The sequence below is a fragment of the Zea mays genome, chromosome 5 (genome assembly GCF_902167145.1).
Source record: "Zea mays cultivar B73 chromosome 5, Zm-B73-REFERENCE-NAM-5.0, whole genome shotgun sequence".
NCBI lineage: Eukaryota > Viridiplantae > Streptophyta > Magnoliopsida > Poales > Poaceae > Zea > Zea mays.
The window spans coordinates 119,236,004-119,249,700 of NC_050100.1; the positions used below are offsets into that span (position 1 = coordinate 119,236,004).

At 46.9% G+C, this 13,697-nt stretch overlaps 1 protein-coding gene across 1 annotated transcript; it reads left to right on the top strand.

The window, feature by feature from the left end:
• The first annotated feature begins 336 nt into the window (after positions 1-336).
• On the top strand, positions 337-8,602 carry LOC100282100 (26S protease regulatory subunit S10B). The gene is made up of 10 exons (NM_001155013.2): positions 337-611; positions 2,590-2,709; positions 2,985-3,121; positions 3,221-3,382; positions 3,489-3,575; positions 3,653-3,739; positions 4,208-4,345; positions 7,626-7,817; positions 7,890-7,988; positions 8,075-8,602. The coding sequence occupies exons 1-10, from the start codon at positions 506-508 to the stop codon at positions 8,147-8,149; spliced, it is 1,203 nt and encodes a 400-aa protein (NP_001148485.1). The 5' UTR covers positions 337-505; the 3' UTR covers positions 8,150-8,602.
• Positions 8,603-13,697: the final 5,095 nt, after the last annotated feature.

A 13,697-nucleotide genomic window follows, 5' to 3' on the forward strand; every position in this document is an offset into this window, starting at 1 on the left:
TCGCCACTGCGATCCGTCAGCTTCACCAGTGGCAACCAAGTATTTGTCAGGATCCAGATTGGGCTGACGAAGAGCGATCCTGGGAGCTCGCCGGCATCGCGGCCGGCCTCTCCTCCGATTCCGTCAGGATGCAGAGACGAGACAGTTTTGGTTTAGGGGTAAAACAGTCTGATCAATTGATATTTTGTCAAATAACCCCCTAAATGGCATTTTGTCTGTAAGCCTGTGTTTGAGAATGGCGTATTAACGAAGCGTGTTCTCATAATGGCATTCGAACGAATCCTAAATTTAATAATGGCAGAATTCCAATTTTCTCAGGATTATAGCCCCATCAATCCCCTTCAATACCCTTTGTTCCAAACAAGCCCTGCGGGTCGAAAAAATGTCACCGTGTTCAGTTCATAGAAGGCGGCATCATGAGCTCTGCAGTCAGTAGATAAGCCGTAACCTGCGCGATTCTATTCTTGCGACGGAAGCAAAATCTGCACGAGAGACAGACGACGAGATGGCCGATGCGGAGGACGCCGCCGCCGCGCGCCGACGGGCCGCCATAACCGACTACCGCAAGAAGCTGCTCAACTGCAGGGAGCTCGAGTCGCGCGTCGGCACCGGTGAGTCGTCCCGCTCCCCTCCCCCTCCTGCCCTCACCTACCTTGCTCAGCTCCAGTCTCCCTAGGGTTCGGGGTGGCCGATTCCCGTGTCTCATTAGTTCGTGGTTGTGTGCGCGGGATCTAACTAGAGGTTTGGATGTCGAGTAGTTTCTGTGTAGATTTGCTGGCCATGGCGCGAAGTACCCTGTGATTTCGAGGCTTTACTAGGGGGTGATGATTTGCTTCGCGGCTCCTTCGGTACTAGATCGGGACCTGTGGCGTTGGGTCTTGGCAGCTGCTGATTCTACTGGGTCTTGGCAGCTGCTGATTCAGTAGATTTGGCATTGGGGCGCTGAATCTGGTTGTCTGCGGACTGGTTGCTTTATGTGGATCTGAAGTTCTGCAAGTACGAGTAGTGTTTAGTCTGGTTAATCTTGGTAGCTGTTGCGTGATAATAGCCCCGATGTCTCCCTCTCACCTTGGTTGAGCTGCGCAGTCTCTGTTTTCAAGCCGTCCCACCAGCTAATTGGTCCAGGGAACCGATCAGGCGATTAGTCGCGATTAGGACAACTAATCGACCCTGGTCGTTCTGATATATCCAGGACATATGTATATACACACGCTCGCGCCCACTAAACAGTGGCATATATTCTGCAATATTCATCTAAACAAGCAAATAAACACTTACTACTATAATTACCTAAAGCAGTAGTTTTTCATCCAAGTGAAATGCATCAGCAACTGCTCCCCCTCCACCTGATTGAGTCATTATCGTCCATTTCTCTTAATGTTTCTGAATGTAGTTTCTGTTCAGCTGGAGCAGGAACATCTTCTTAATGATCAGTGGCAGCAGTAACATCTTCTTGATGATCAGTGCCAAATAACAGCCATCACAGAAGAGAAGAAAACCGGGGAGAAAACAAAAGGAACCTTTGGATGAGGAGCTCATCTCAGGATGAAGGGCAACAGAAGCCACCACCGGTGATCTGCCGAGGAGAGGTGCTACGAGATCGAGAAGAGAAGCAGGACAGGCTGGAGTGGAGAATAGGAGAACAGGAATCCAGCGAGAGGTTTTGGAAAGAGAAGTGTTGGAGGGAGTTTTGACAGGCGGTGGCAAATGACCCTTCCTGTAGCCAGGCCGACAAATAAAAGAGGCCCACGAAACAAATAAGCCTAGCCTAACTTGGTCGGACCTGATGACCTGATCGGACGTCTAGTCGAAACTAATCTCCGATTAGTCGGACATCAGGACAACTAGCTCTCCTGATCAGGTCGCTGGACCTGATCGTGACCTGCCCGACTAATCGCGATTAGTAAGACGACTTGAAAACAGTGGCGTAGTATTTGTTGATCACTCATGGTCGTTCAAGCATTTGCAGTTAAACAATTAAAGGGGCATCAATAGACTCTGGCAATTCTTCATTTTCTTTTTGGAGTGCGGAACTTGAATTTTCTTAGAGGTTTTTATGCGCGCATTCTCTACATTTATTTGAATGGATTTCAGTCTTGACGGGTATGAAATTTCATGGAAAAACTAGTGTGTATCTTGAGCTTGGTTACAGCTGTTGCAATCAAGTTGTCCCACTTCTCAGCATGCTAACTGCATGATGTTTGTTCAAGAAAATTGTATCTTACAAATGCTCCTAACTTTGTACGCTGTATCTGATTGTTCTAATGTGTGTTATTGAGAGCTAGGGATTAATATGTTTTGTACCAAGAGTCATCTTACATTTAATAAAATTCTTATAAGCTTGTATTGCCCCGGTTCCCCCCGTTGAAATTTATTCCCTTTGCAAGCTTTGATTTATTCTGTGTTAGTCTTATATAAGTAAAACAACGAGAGCTATCTGTTTCTGTGAGCCTACTGTACCCTATTATTTTTATTTTCTTTTGTCCTTAGGGTAGTTTAAGAAGTCCCACATTACATTGTTTGTTTGTTTTCTGAAAATCTTGTTCCAATTTACTAACTAATATGATTTTCTTGTCCCCTTGCATGCAGTGAGAGAAAGCCTTAAAAATGCAAAGAGGGATTTTACCAAGACTGAAGACGACTTGAAATCTCTGCAGAGCGTGGGGCAAATAATTGGAGAGGTTCTCCGACCTCTTGATAATGAACGCTGTAAGCCCAGTGCATTTCCTGTGTCTTTGGATCTGTATTCATATACACAGTTTACAGGCTTCAGATTCAATTCTTTCCCCTCGCTATAAAGGAACACATCTCTGTTTTGGAAGTTCCTTTCTCCTTGGTAGCAAGAAATGAGAAACTGCTGTTATTAATCTATAATCACCAACCGACCATTTTCTTTGGCATGTCTACATTAAGTATCACTTTTAGTTTCTGTTTTATATTCATCAACGGCATAAAGCTGAACACTGAAACACCTTTCTCTTCAGTTATTGTGAAGGCCAGCAGTGGTCCCCGATATGTGGTCGGTTGCCGAAGTAAAGTAGACAAGGAGAAGTTGACATCTGGAACTCGTGTTGTACTTGACATGACGACCTTGACAATAATGCGCACTCTTCCACGGGAGGTATGTTTGTTTATCAGCCATTTTATGTGTTCATCTATTATTAGTTTTTTCTGTTGGAGAACAAATGTATTTTGATGATGTGGAATGAAAATCCTTTAGGTGGATCCAGTGGTATATAACATGCTTCATGAAGATCCAGGAAATGTCAGTTACTCTGCTGTAGGCGGTTTGTCTGATCAGATTAGGGAGCTCAGGGAGTCCATTGAGTTACCACTTATGAACCCTGAACTCTTTCTTCGGGTGGGAATTAAGCCTCCTAAGGTAAACACAAATATGTGTTTAGATCCCAATTATGCATGAGGTGAAAGAGATAAATGTTCAATGTTCTGACTGGATATCAATATGCTTGTTTGTTTTACTCATCCAGGGTGTTCTACTCTACGGTCCTCCGGGAACTGGGAAGACCCTATTGGCAAGGGCTATCGCCAGTAACATCGATGCCAACTTTTTGAAGGTGTGATTTTTTACTTCATTGATGGCATTCAGTATTTCTTATAATTCAAATATGGCTTACATAATGTCTGAAAACAGATTGTTTCAAGCGCTATTATTGACAAATACATTGGAGAAAGTGCTCGTTTGATTAGAGAAATGTTTGGCTATGCACGTGATCACCAAGTAAGTATCAGAATTTTTATTTCATTCATTTTTAATTCCTGCAAACCTAATGGGTCTGAACTGATCTTTCATTTATCTGAAAGACACTACCATGGTATGTGGATATATTCCCTAAAAGCTGTGCGCCTAAAGCAGCTATGTGAGCTGATATACAATACTGGAATAGTGATGAACATATTGTGTCATAAAAATATTTCCCACCAAAGCAATATGGGAGATACACTTTACTAATAAAATCTATCATTACTTAACGAGTGGATCTTGTTGTTAGTGTTGCATGAGAAGAAATGCTTTCCAAATTGTCATCTTTGCATGAGAAAAATCACTCGATCAATTACTTCTTTTGAATTCCTGTTGGCGCACTGCCAAATCACTAACGCACTTCCCGTACCTGCCGTGTACCATCATCCGTTTTAGTTCCATCACTAATGATATTAGTTTTTTTCATGTCAAATTGTTCTTTTCTAGCCATGCATCATCTTCATGGATGAAATTGATGCCATTGGTGGGCGAAGATTCAGTGAGGGAACTAGTGCTGATCGTGAGATCCAGCGGACGTTGATGGAACTCCTTAATCAATTAGACGGTTTTGATGAGCTCGGAAAGGTAAATTTGTAATTTAGATTACCCATATTTTCTAGGTACAACGATAATTCTATCTGTAAATGGGAGTTGACTAACCAAAGTTATGCACACCACATTTATTGGATGTATAACACCTGGGATACCATTACCATGTGATTTACTGTTGTAACTTATTGATTTTGCACACTCCATTTGATAGTACTGTTGAACAAATACATGTTTACTGTAGAATTTACAATATAATGAAACTTCATTTGAATAATAGGAATACTGGATGCCTTAAGGTACATTACCTTTATGTTGCTGCTTTATCTTTTGTGTAAACTAATTTTGGGGGGTTTAGAACTGAGACGGGTTGAACTATTTAGAATGTTATTTTGTCGCGCTCTCCCAATCATGTAATCTGTGTATAATTTCCGTGAAATACTGGTCAATACCAGCGTGCTTGTTTTTTTTCCAGACTCTACATACTTTATAAAGTTAGCAATTTGTATGCTTGGGAGGTTCTGCATGGTTAGCTGAATAAGCACTGAAGCTCCAATCAAGATTACTAGTAACATGATGTTATGGTCGCTAGATCGGTGAGGGATTGGAGAGGGGTATCGATGGGCAGGAACGTCGGTCGGGGGCCTCTGCCCACGATCGAGCAAGAGGAGGGTTTTTCCCTTCTAATTCTTTCCTACTTTATTTCTCATCCATTGATTATATAAATAGGCCAGCTGGTCGTCCCTATCTAGCTAGAGATCCTTATCTCCTTAAAACTCTCAACAACTACTAACTGATAACCTTCCTAGATAATCTCAACTAATCTCCTAGATAATCTCAACTAATCTTATCTCTAACTATCCTTATCTAATCCCCCTTGAAGGGCCTATGGTTGCTGCTGTCGTAGGCCTTCCTTGGGCCTCCTTAGGCCTTGACACTACACCCCCCTTGGACAAGCAGCTCGTCCTCGAGCTGCAGCATCCAACAAACGACCTGTAATGACCTAACCTATCACCGAAAAATGAATCTTTTACATCTCGACTCATCTTTTAATTATTCTAGATATACTGCAACTGCAAGCATCATCCTGTGTCCCAAGGAAACGTTGCACAGCGAAGAGGAGGGCACGAGCTGGAACCACGGAGGTAAAGACACAACAGCCTTTGGAGGCGGGCCCGTGGAGGCCAATGATGGTGTTGCTTGCAGCAAGTGAATCCCGTGCAGTGCAGCCCCTCATGGTCCTGCGGCCACCAATGCACAAAGGGTGGTGTGGCTGGAGCAGATGGTGGCGAGGCCAATAGACCCCCTTGTACGAAGGAGAGTAGTCATGGTAGTTGCCCGGTCGACGCAGATGAGGGCCAGCGCCGGACGGAGCGTTGCAGAGGGGCGCCATGTCTTGCAGCCTCCTTTACGCGGAGGTGAACAACCACCACGTTGCTCAGGCACGCTGGTGCAGCTACGACTCCCCCGCAATGGAGCACCCCCATCATCTGCTTCACCCGCCGACGTGCTAGGAAACCGCGTGCTGTAGCCTGTAGGTGGATGGCCGCCGCCGTCTGTCGTGGAGCAAGCACCCTCTCCTGGACATCGCTCTTGGGTTCAAGGGTAGCGGTGATGGCTGCCCCTGATGACGGGGGCGGTGTCGGCGATGAGGGCACGACAAACGTGGCAGCAGCCAGCAGAAGTCGCCACTGCTGCGAGGGAACCAAAGCGTTGCTGGCACATGATCTTGAACTGTGGCCATGTGACCTCACGCTCGTCGCATTCTAGCTGCCAGAACCATGTATGTGCGTGGTCGATGAGGTGATACGATGCCAGCCAGGCCTTGTCGGACACCAGAGTGCGCTGGCTCCAGAAGAACTTCTCGCAGCCGTTGAAGCACCCCAGAGGGTCACCGCTGTCGTCGTAGATGGGGAAGGAGGGGGGTGCTGCAGCTGCAGTCGTCGACATGGTAGCAGCAGTGAGGGTCGGTGCCAGGGGCTGGTACACCGGTCCTGGTATGGTTGCCCCTGGCGTCGTCAGCCATGCAACTGGTGATGAAGACGGCCCTGAGGGCGCAACGCAACTGGTAGGCATCGCCGCCCAAGAAGATGTAGGTGCCGGAGCGGGTGACGACGGCCAGGCCGCTAGTGCTGGCGAGCTGCTGGAAAGCGCCATGTTGATTGCATTGAGCTTCACAAACAGATTGTCGAAGTACGCCTGGTTGGGAACCCAAGGACCCACAAGAGGCAGAGGCGCAGCCGTGGGCTGCTCGTACTGCGTGACGTTGGTGTAGGGGTTCCAGTAGTAGAGGTAGCCGGTGATGCCGTCGACGAGGCTGTGCCACGGCTTGGGCAGCGACGGGTCTTCCGGCGCGCTGCGCCCGGACAAGCCACTACCGCTCGACATCGGGTCCGGTTGGGTCTAGGCAACCTGCAGTGGCGCCCACAGTGTGGTGTGGAGGTGGCGTCTCGGCGGCGCGGGGCGGAGGCGTCCCAACAGCGCGAAGGGTGACGCAACCTGGCGGTGTGGAGGTGGTGGTGGCAGACCCAGAGCGGCGAGGCCTCCGGCATGGAAGTGGCCTGGTGGGGGCGCTGAGTGGGTCGCCGGGCTGCGCGCGAGGGATCGCGCGTCGGCGCTGGCAGGTCGGCTGAACGAGCGCTGGTTGAGGTGTGGTGGTGAGCGACGACGTAGATGTGGCGGACACGACAGAGATGTGGTGGCAGCTGCGTGTTGCGGGCGAACAGCGCAGGATCTGACACGGTGAAAGGGCGATGTGAAAAAAATTGGCTCTGAATGCCAGGTGTTATGGTCGCTAGATCGGTGAGGGATTGGAGAGGGGTATCAATGGGCAGGAACGTCGGTCGGGGGCCTCTGCCCACGACCGAACAAGAGGAGGGTTTTTCCCTTCTAATTCTTTCCTATTTTATTTCTCATCCATTGATTACATAAATAGGCCAGCTGGCCGTCCCTATCTAGCTAGAGATCCTTACCTCCTTAAAACTCTCCTAAAAACTCTCAACAACTACTAACTGATAACCTTCCTAGATAATCTCAACTAATCTACTAGATAATCTCAACTAATCTTCTAATCTTATCTCTAACTATCTTTATCTAATCCCCCTTGGAGGGCCCATGGCTGCTGCTGCCGCAGGCCCTCCGTGGGCCTCCTTAGGCCTTGACACAATGCCACTTTTTAGAATCCTAGCTTCAATATTGCTTTTTCTACTTGCTTTGCACAATATTTACCGTGCATTTTCTATGATTGTTGCATAGAACAGCTTGTGTCTTGTTTCTGTATGAGTTTAGTTTGACAAGGATATTTTGACCTGAACAGGTAAAGATGATCATGGCCACGAATCGACCTGATGTTCTGGACCCTGCGCTCCTGCGTCCTGGACGTTTAGACAGGAAGATTGAAATTCCGCTACCCAACGAGCAATCAAGAATGGAAGTTCTAAAAATCCATGCAGCTGGTATTGCCAAGCATGGGGAAATTGATTATGAAGCAGTCGTGAAACTAGCTGAAGTGAGTTAGTTGTATTATCATATCTAACCTCTAATCCCATTGTATAGTTTCACCTTACTCTCCTGGTTTTAGGGTTTCAATGGTGCTGATCTTCGGAACGTGTGCACTGAAGCTGGTATGGCTGCAATTCGTGCAGAGAGAGATTATGTAGTCCACGAAGACTTCATGAAGGTGCATTGTCTTGCACTCCAATCTTATACCTTTGCATGGTGGCGGTTAAAAATTGACACTCAAAATCGCTGCAACTCCCGTTTCAGGCTGTGCGGAAGCTAAATGATGCGAAAAAGCTGGAATCAAGTGCGCATTACAGCGCAGATTTTGGCAAAGAGTAATGTATGATGCTGGACAGATGCATAAGGCGTGTATCATCAGGGAGCTCTGTCAGATGCGATGCAAAAGCGAAAGAAACCAGCTATTTATGTTCAGGCTCCAGGCAGCTCCACTTTTTCCTGATATTCACAATTTTAGTGAGGAGGATTGTCAAGCTGACCAGTGGGGGAAATCAGTCGAGAATTTAGTAGTTCTGCGCCAGATGGCCTTTGCTTCTGTAAATCGTACGTAATCTGCTTCCGTGCGTCTTAGTCTGGTAATAACTCTGGTTGGACCTGTTCTGTTTCCATGTACTTTTGGACAGTGTGCCTGACTCCGCGGTAACAGAGGAAAAAAGAACATTTTGTATTCATCCTGAACTACAATTCCCCCTCATTTGTACTATTCACACTCCCATTACTGCGTCAGGGAGTCGATCAGACATGTGATTAATTTCGGTTATACGTTTCGTCAACCAAAGGCACGGGTCCATACGAGAGAATTTGAGGTTCATGCAATTTTATTCCTGACCTTAATTAAAGGTAGGTTTACATACAATTTTATTCTTGACCTTAATCAAAGGTAAGGTTTACATACAATTTTGTTCCTGACCTTAATCAATGATAGGTGTTTATATGAAAGAATTAGACCTTGCGTCTACACAATTTTGAGAGAATTAGACCTTGGGTCCATACAATTTTATCCGGACCATCGCCAGTGCCAAACAAAAACTCATGCCATCCTGCTGTGATAAATCAAATCATGTTGAGAGTCAGTGTGGTCAAATAGACTAAAAAAACTGTAGAAACGATTTTCCAAAGTTTCCAATATATATATATATATTTTTAAAGAAATTATATAATTAGATATCGTAAAATCTGATTTTTCCAATATATATATATTTTTAAAGAAATTATATAATTAGATATCGTAAAATCTGATTTAATCTTAGAAAATCCATAGAGTTTGTTTTAGCTTATAAAAATATGAAACTATTTTTTCCCTAAAATCATGTTCTATGTTGTTTGGAATTATTTGGATACTATATGGTCTCATTTGGAAACACAAAGTGGGTATAAACACTTCATACTTTATCCTATTTATTATTAGTATTAGTATAAAAATAGATATCACTTAGTAGCCTGTTGAAACTAGGGGTGATGATGAGCTCTAAATTTAACACTATAAATTTTAAAGATCGAATTAAGATCAGATCATATTTCTATTCATTTTTGAAATAGAAATAATTTATAACCCCCTAATAAATTGTGAATAAATATTTGGATGACGATCCATTACTACCCTTAGTTGGAATGCATGGATTACCAGCTAGTAGCTGATATAGTTGTCAAAACTGTAGGTTCGAGTCTCCTACTTGGACTCTGATGTTGCAACTTGATTTGGTGCTGAACGTTTCACATGTCAATGCCATAAGGGAGCACCTACAGCTCGTAGGGTGGTAATAATCATGGGTCGATTTTATGGATGGGTCAAGGCCCATCCTAACATTTGACACAAACCCTCTGCTTATTTGCCAACCAAACATAAAAATGTTTACACAATGTTAAAAATAGTTCAACAAGTTGGTTTTATTAACTTGCAACTATACTGTGAACAAGAATGTGCACGAACCGCGATTAAAATCTGCTTCATGTTCAAACTCGAGGAATAATTTTTTTAATCCTTAATATGAGCACCGTAGCAACATCCTCACCAACCGCAAGGGCTCAAATATATCTTCACCTAAGATGACCTACACATGAGACCAAGGTAGTGGTTAAAATTTGTTAAAGGTAATGAAACTGAAGTTCAACACCACCCAGGTAAAATGAATGTGTCAAGAACATACTTAATAGCAAAGTTTAGGTTCACTTTAAGAACCGAGAGCCTGTTAACAATGAGTTATGTTAGGAAGCGAAAAGTTTAATCTAAAGATTGTTCCACATAACTGTCTAAATTCGCTTGAATTCAAATCACCTTGATGAAGCAAATTCTTGATGGAACTCATTTTGTTCTCAGTCTACATTCTTTTAGGCCACAATAAAATTTATCAGGATCTTAAGGAAAAGTTTGATGAACAAATGAAGCAATAAAACTGTTGTATAAATTAATAAATAAATGTTTTGAATTGAATGCATATCTGAAAGTAAAGAACAGTCAATTAAAGCAGCATCTACTTTATAACTATTGACTATAGCCACCTAGAAACATGAAGATATTCATAGGAATTTCATTACGGATCTACCTACGATGTTTTGTAAACATGATTTTATAGGAGCCATCATTGACAAATTATCCCAGTCTGTTTATTACATTCTGGTAAAACCGATTTATCTTATGAAAACATAAGTCTCGTTTCATATTGCGTAAGCCCTACAACTACACGATATTTCTTAGAACTAATTGTTTTAAGGTCGTGAACTAAAATTCTAACTTGTATTGGAAACACCCACAATAAACAAGTTAAGATCGAGATAATTTACACCAATTTGTATCTAAATGGAATTGGTAACCATCATCTATAGCTATACACCTAAGTTGTTGACCGATGTATGTTATGATCTTTGGATTGTTCAGTAGTACCCAGCCATCGCTAAAATCATTCCTTGTTAGTCTCGCACGTGGATTTCAACATGTTTGGTAAGCCATAATTATGCTAGTACGTAATAAAGCTAGCCATCGATCGTAAAGTTAAAAATGATGTTGTTCCAAAGTCTACAGGTTCATAGTCATAGACTATATCTCAATGATAAACCTATAATTTGACAAAACAACCGTAGACCGAAGGTCAGACATCTTATATGTTTCCTTTCAACAGTCCTGTCAAAAATGGTTATCACCGATAATAATTCTTTACATCCATGAAATTGATAAGACAACATAAGGAATAATTTTTCGATAGCCAAAGTAAAAATCACTATTTGAAGATTATATGGTGAACAAAGTACAAACTTGTCTCATGCGCTATCTATTTTCAGAACCGACCTAATTCGGCTATCTTTTGATGTGTTTCACCCAAGTGGTTAAGACTAATTTAGCCAGGATCACTACTACCCATCAGAATTTTTGGATTTCCTTAATGAATAATCATTACCCGTGCAATGTAGGTGTTGGCGTTTCGACCCCGGGGGGGTCCCTGGACCGACGAGTAAATTGTCGCCGCATGTCCCGGCCCAGATGGGTCGACGCGAGATGGAGCACGAAGGGGGGAAGGAGACAGGCAAAAGGGGAAACCCGCGGCCTTCGTGTTGTCCTACGCCCAGGTCGGGTGCGCTTGCAGTAGGGGGTTACAAGCGTCCGCGTGGGAGAGAGAGAGAGCCCTACGCGCTGGCCCGTTCTCCCGCGTGGCCAACCCTCTCGTACGATAGCTCTAGACCTTCCTTTTATAGGCGTAAGGAGAGGGTCCAGGTGTACAATGGGGGTGTAGCAGTGTGCTAACGTGTCTAGCAGAGAGGAGCTAGAGCCCTAAGTACATGCCGTCGTGGCAGCCGGAGAGGTTTTGGCACCCTGTTCATGTGATGTCGTGGCCGTCGGAGGAGCGCTGGAGCCTTGCGGAAGGACAGCTGTCGGGGCTGTCGAGTCCTTGCTGACGTCTCCTTGCTTCTGTAAGGGGCTGACAGCCGCCGTCGTCATGGAGCACGCGGGGCGCCATCATTATTTGTTTACCGGGACGAGCCAGATGGGACGCCGGTCTTGTTCCCCATAGCCTGAGCTAGCTTGGGGTAGGGTAATGATGGCCCCTCCTATGACGTGGTCGGTCCGAGCCTTAGGTCGGGCGAGGCGGAGGCTCCTCCGAGGCCGAGGTCGAGTCCGTCTTCCGAGGCCGAGGCTGAGTCCGAGCCCTGGGCTCGGGCGTGGCGGAGTTCGTCGTCTTCCGGAGCCGAGGCTGAGTCCGAGCCCTGGGGTCGGGCGAGGCGGAGTTCATCGTCTTCCGGAGCCGAGGCTGAGTCTGAGCCCTGGGGTTGGGCGAGGCGGAGTTCGTTGTCTTTCGGAGCCGAGGCTGAGTCCGAGCCCTAGGGTCGGGCGAGGCGAAGTCCATCTTCTGAGGCCGAGACGGGGGCCGAGCCCTGGGGTCGGGCGAGGCGGAGCTTCCTATGGCACCCGAGGCCGGACTTGGCTGCTGTCAGCCTCACTCTGTCGAGTGGCACAGCAGTCGGAGCGATGCAGGCGGCGCTGTCTTCTTGTCAGGTCGGTCAGTGGAGCGGCGAAGTGACTGCGGTCACTTCGGCTCTGTCGACTAAAGAGCGTGCATCAGGATAAGATGTCAGGCCATCCTTGCATTAAATGCTCCTGCGATATGGTTGGTTGGCGAGGCGATCTGGCCAAGGTTGCTTCTCTGCGAAGACTGGGCCTCGAGCGAGCCGAAGGTGTGTCCGTTGCTTGAGGGGGCCCTCGGGCGAGACGTGAATCCTCCGGGGTCGGCTGCCTTTGCCCGAGGCTGGGCTCGGGCGAGGCGAGATCGTGTCCCTTGAGTGGACTGAGACTTGACCTTAATCGCACCCATCAGGCCTTTGCAGCTTTGTGCTGATGGGGGTTACCAGCTGAGATTAGGAGTCTTGGGGGTACCCCTAATTATGGTCCCCGACAGTAGCCCCCGAGCCTCGAAAGGAGTGTTGATACTCGCTTGGAGGCTTTTGTCGCACTTTTTTGCAAGGGACCGACCTTTCTCGGTTGCGTTTCGTTCCGGTGGGTGCGCGCGAGCGCACCCGCCGGGTGTAGCCCCCATGGCCTCGGAGGAGTGGTTTGACTCCTTCGAGGTCTTAGTGTGTTTCGTGATGCTTCGGCCGGTCTGGTTGTTCCCTCATGCGAACTGGTCGTAGCCCGGGTGCATAGTCGAGTCCCAAGTTCTCGGGCTGGTATGTTGACGCTGTCAACGGTTTGGCCGGAGCCGGGTTTGCGAGAGCAGTCCCTGAGCCTCCGCACAGAGCGAGAGGATGGTCAAGGACAGACTCGGCTTTTCACATACGCCCCTGTGTCGCCTTTCCGCAAGGAGGGGGGAAAGCGCCATGTTGCCCTCGGAGGGCGCCGAACATGGTGTCTCCAGTGAGTTTCTAATGGGTGATCCGAGTGGACGCCCGTGCCCCATTCGTTAGGGGTCGGCTAGTGGCCCGGAGGCGCGCTCCAAAAGTACCTGCGGGTGATTTGCCGGACTCGGTCCCCTTTTGACGGGGTCCGAGGGCTCGATGCCTCCCTCTAGTGGGATTCCGTTACAAAATCGTTCCTGTCGGTCTCGGAAATGTTCTAGGGTACCTCGGGAGCGTAGCCCGAGCCTTGGTTATGTATCGAACGTACCTAGGGTCATCCCTCGCTCTGCGTGTTCTGAGGCGGCTGTCAGAACCCTTCGGGAGCCAGCCTACGAACCCCTGATCAGTAGTGGGCGCGGAGCCCGAGTGGCCTGAGGCGGCCGTTGAACCCTTCCGAGGGGCCAGCCTTCGAACCTCTAACCAGTAGTGGGCGCGGAGCCCGAGTGCTCTGAGGCGGCTGTTGAACCCTTCCGAGGGGCCAGCCTTCGAACTCTGATCAGTAGGGGGGCTCGGGGCCCGCTTCCTTCGCGGAGAAGGATCCCTTTCG

Bases quoted from the DNA above. Each gene is read 5' to 3' on its own strand.
- LOC100282100 (NM_001155013.2), top strand. From the start codon at position 506: ATGGCCGATGCGGAGGACGCCGCCGCCGCGCGCCGACGGGCCGCCATA. The intron at 3,383-3,488 runs GTAAACACAAAT...TTACTCATCCAG, and splicing joins TGGGAATTAAGCCTCCTAAG to GGTGTTCTACTCTACGGTCC. The intron at 3,740-4,207 runs GTAAGTATCAGA...GTTCTTTTCTAG, and splicing joins GCTATGCACGTGATCACCAA to CCATGCATCATCTTCATGGA.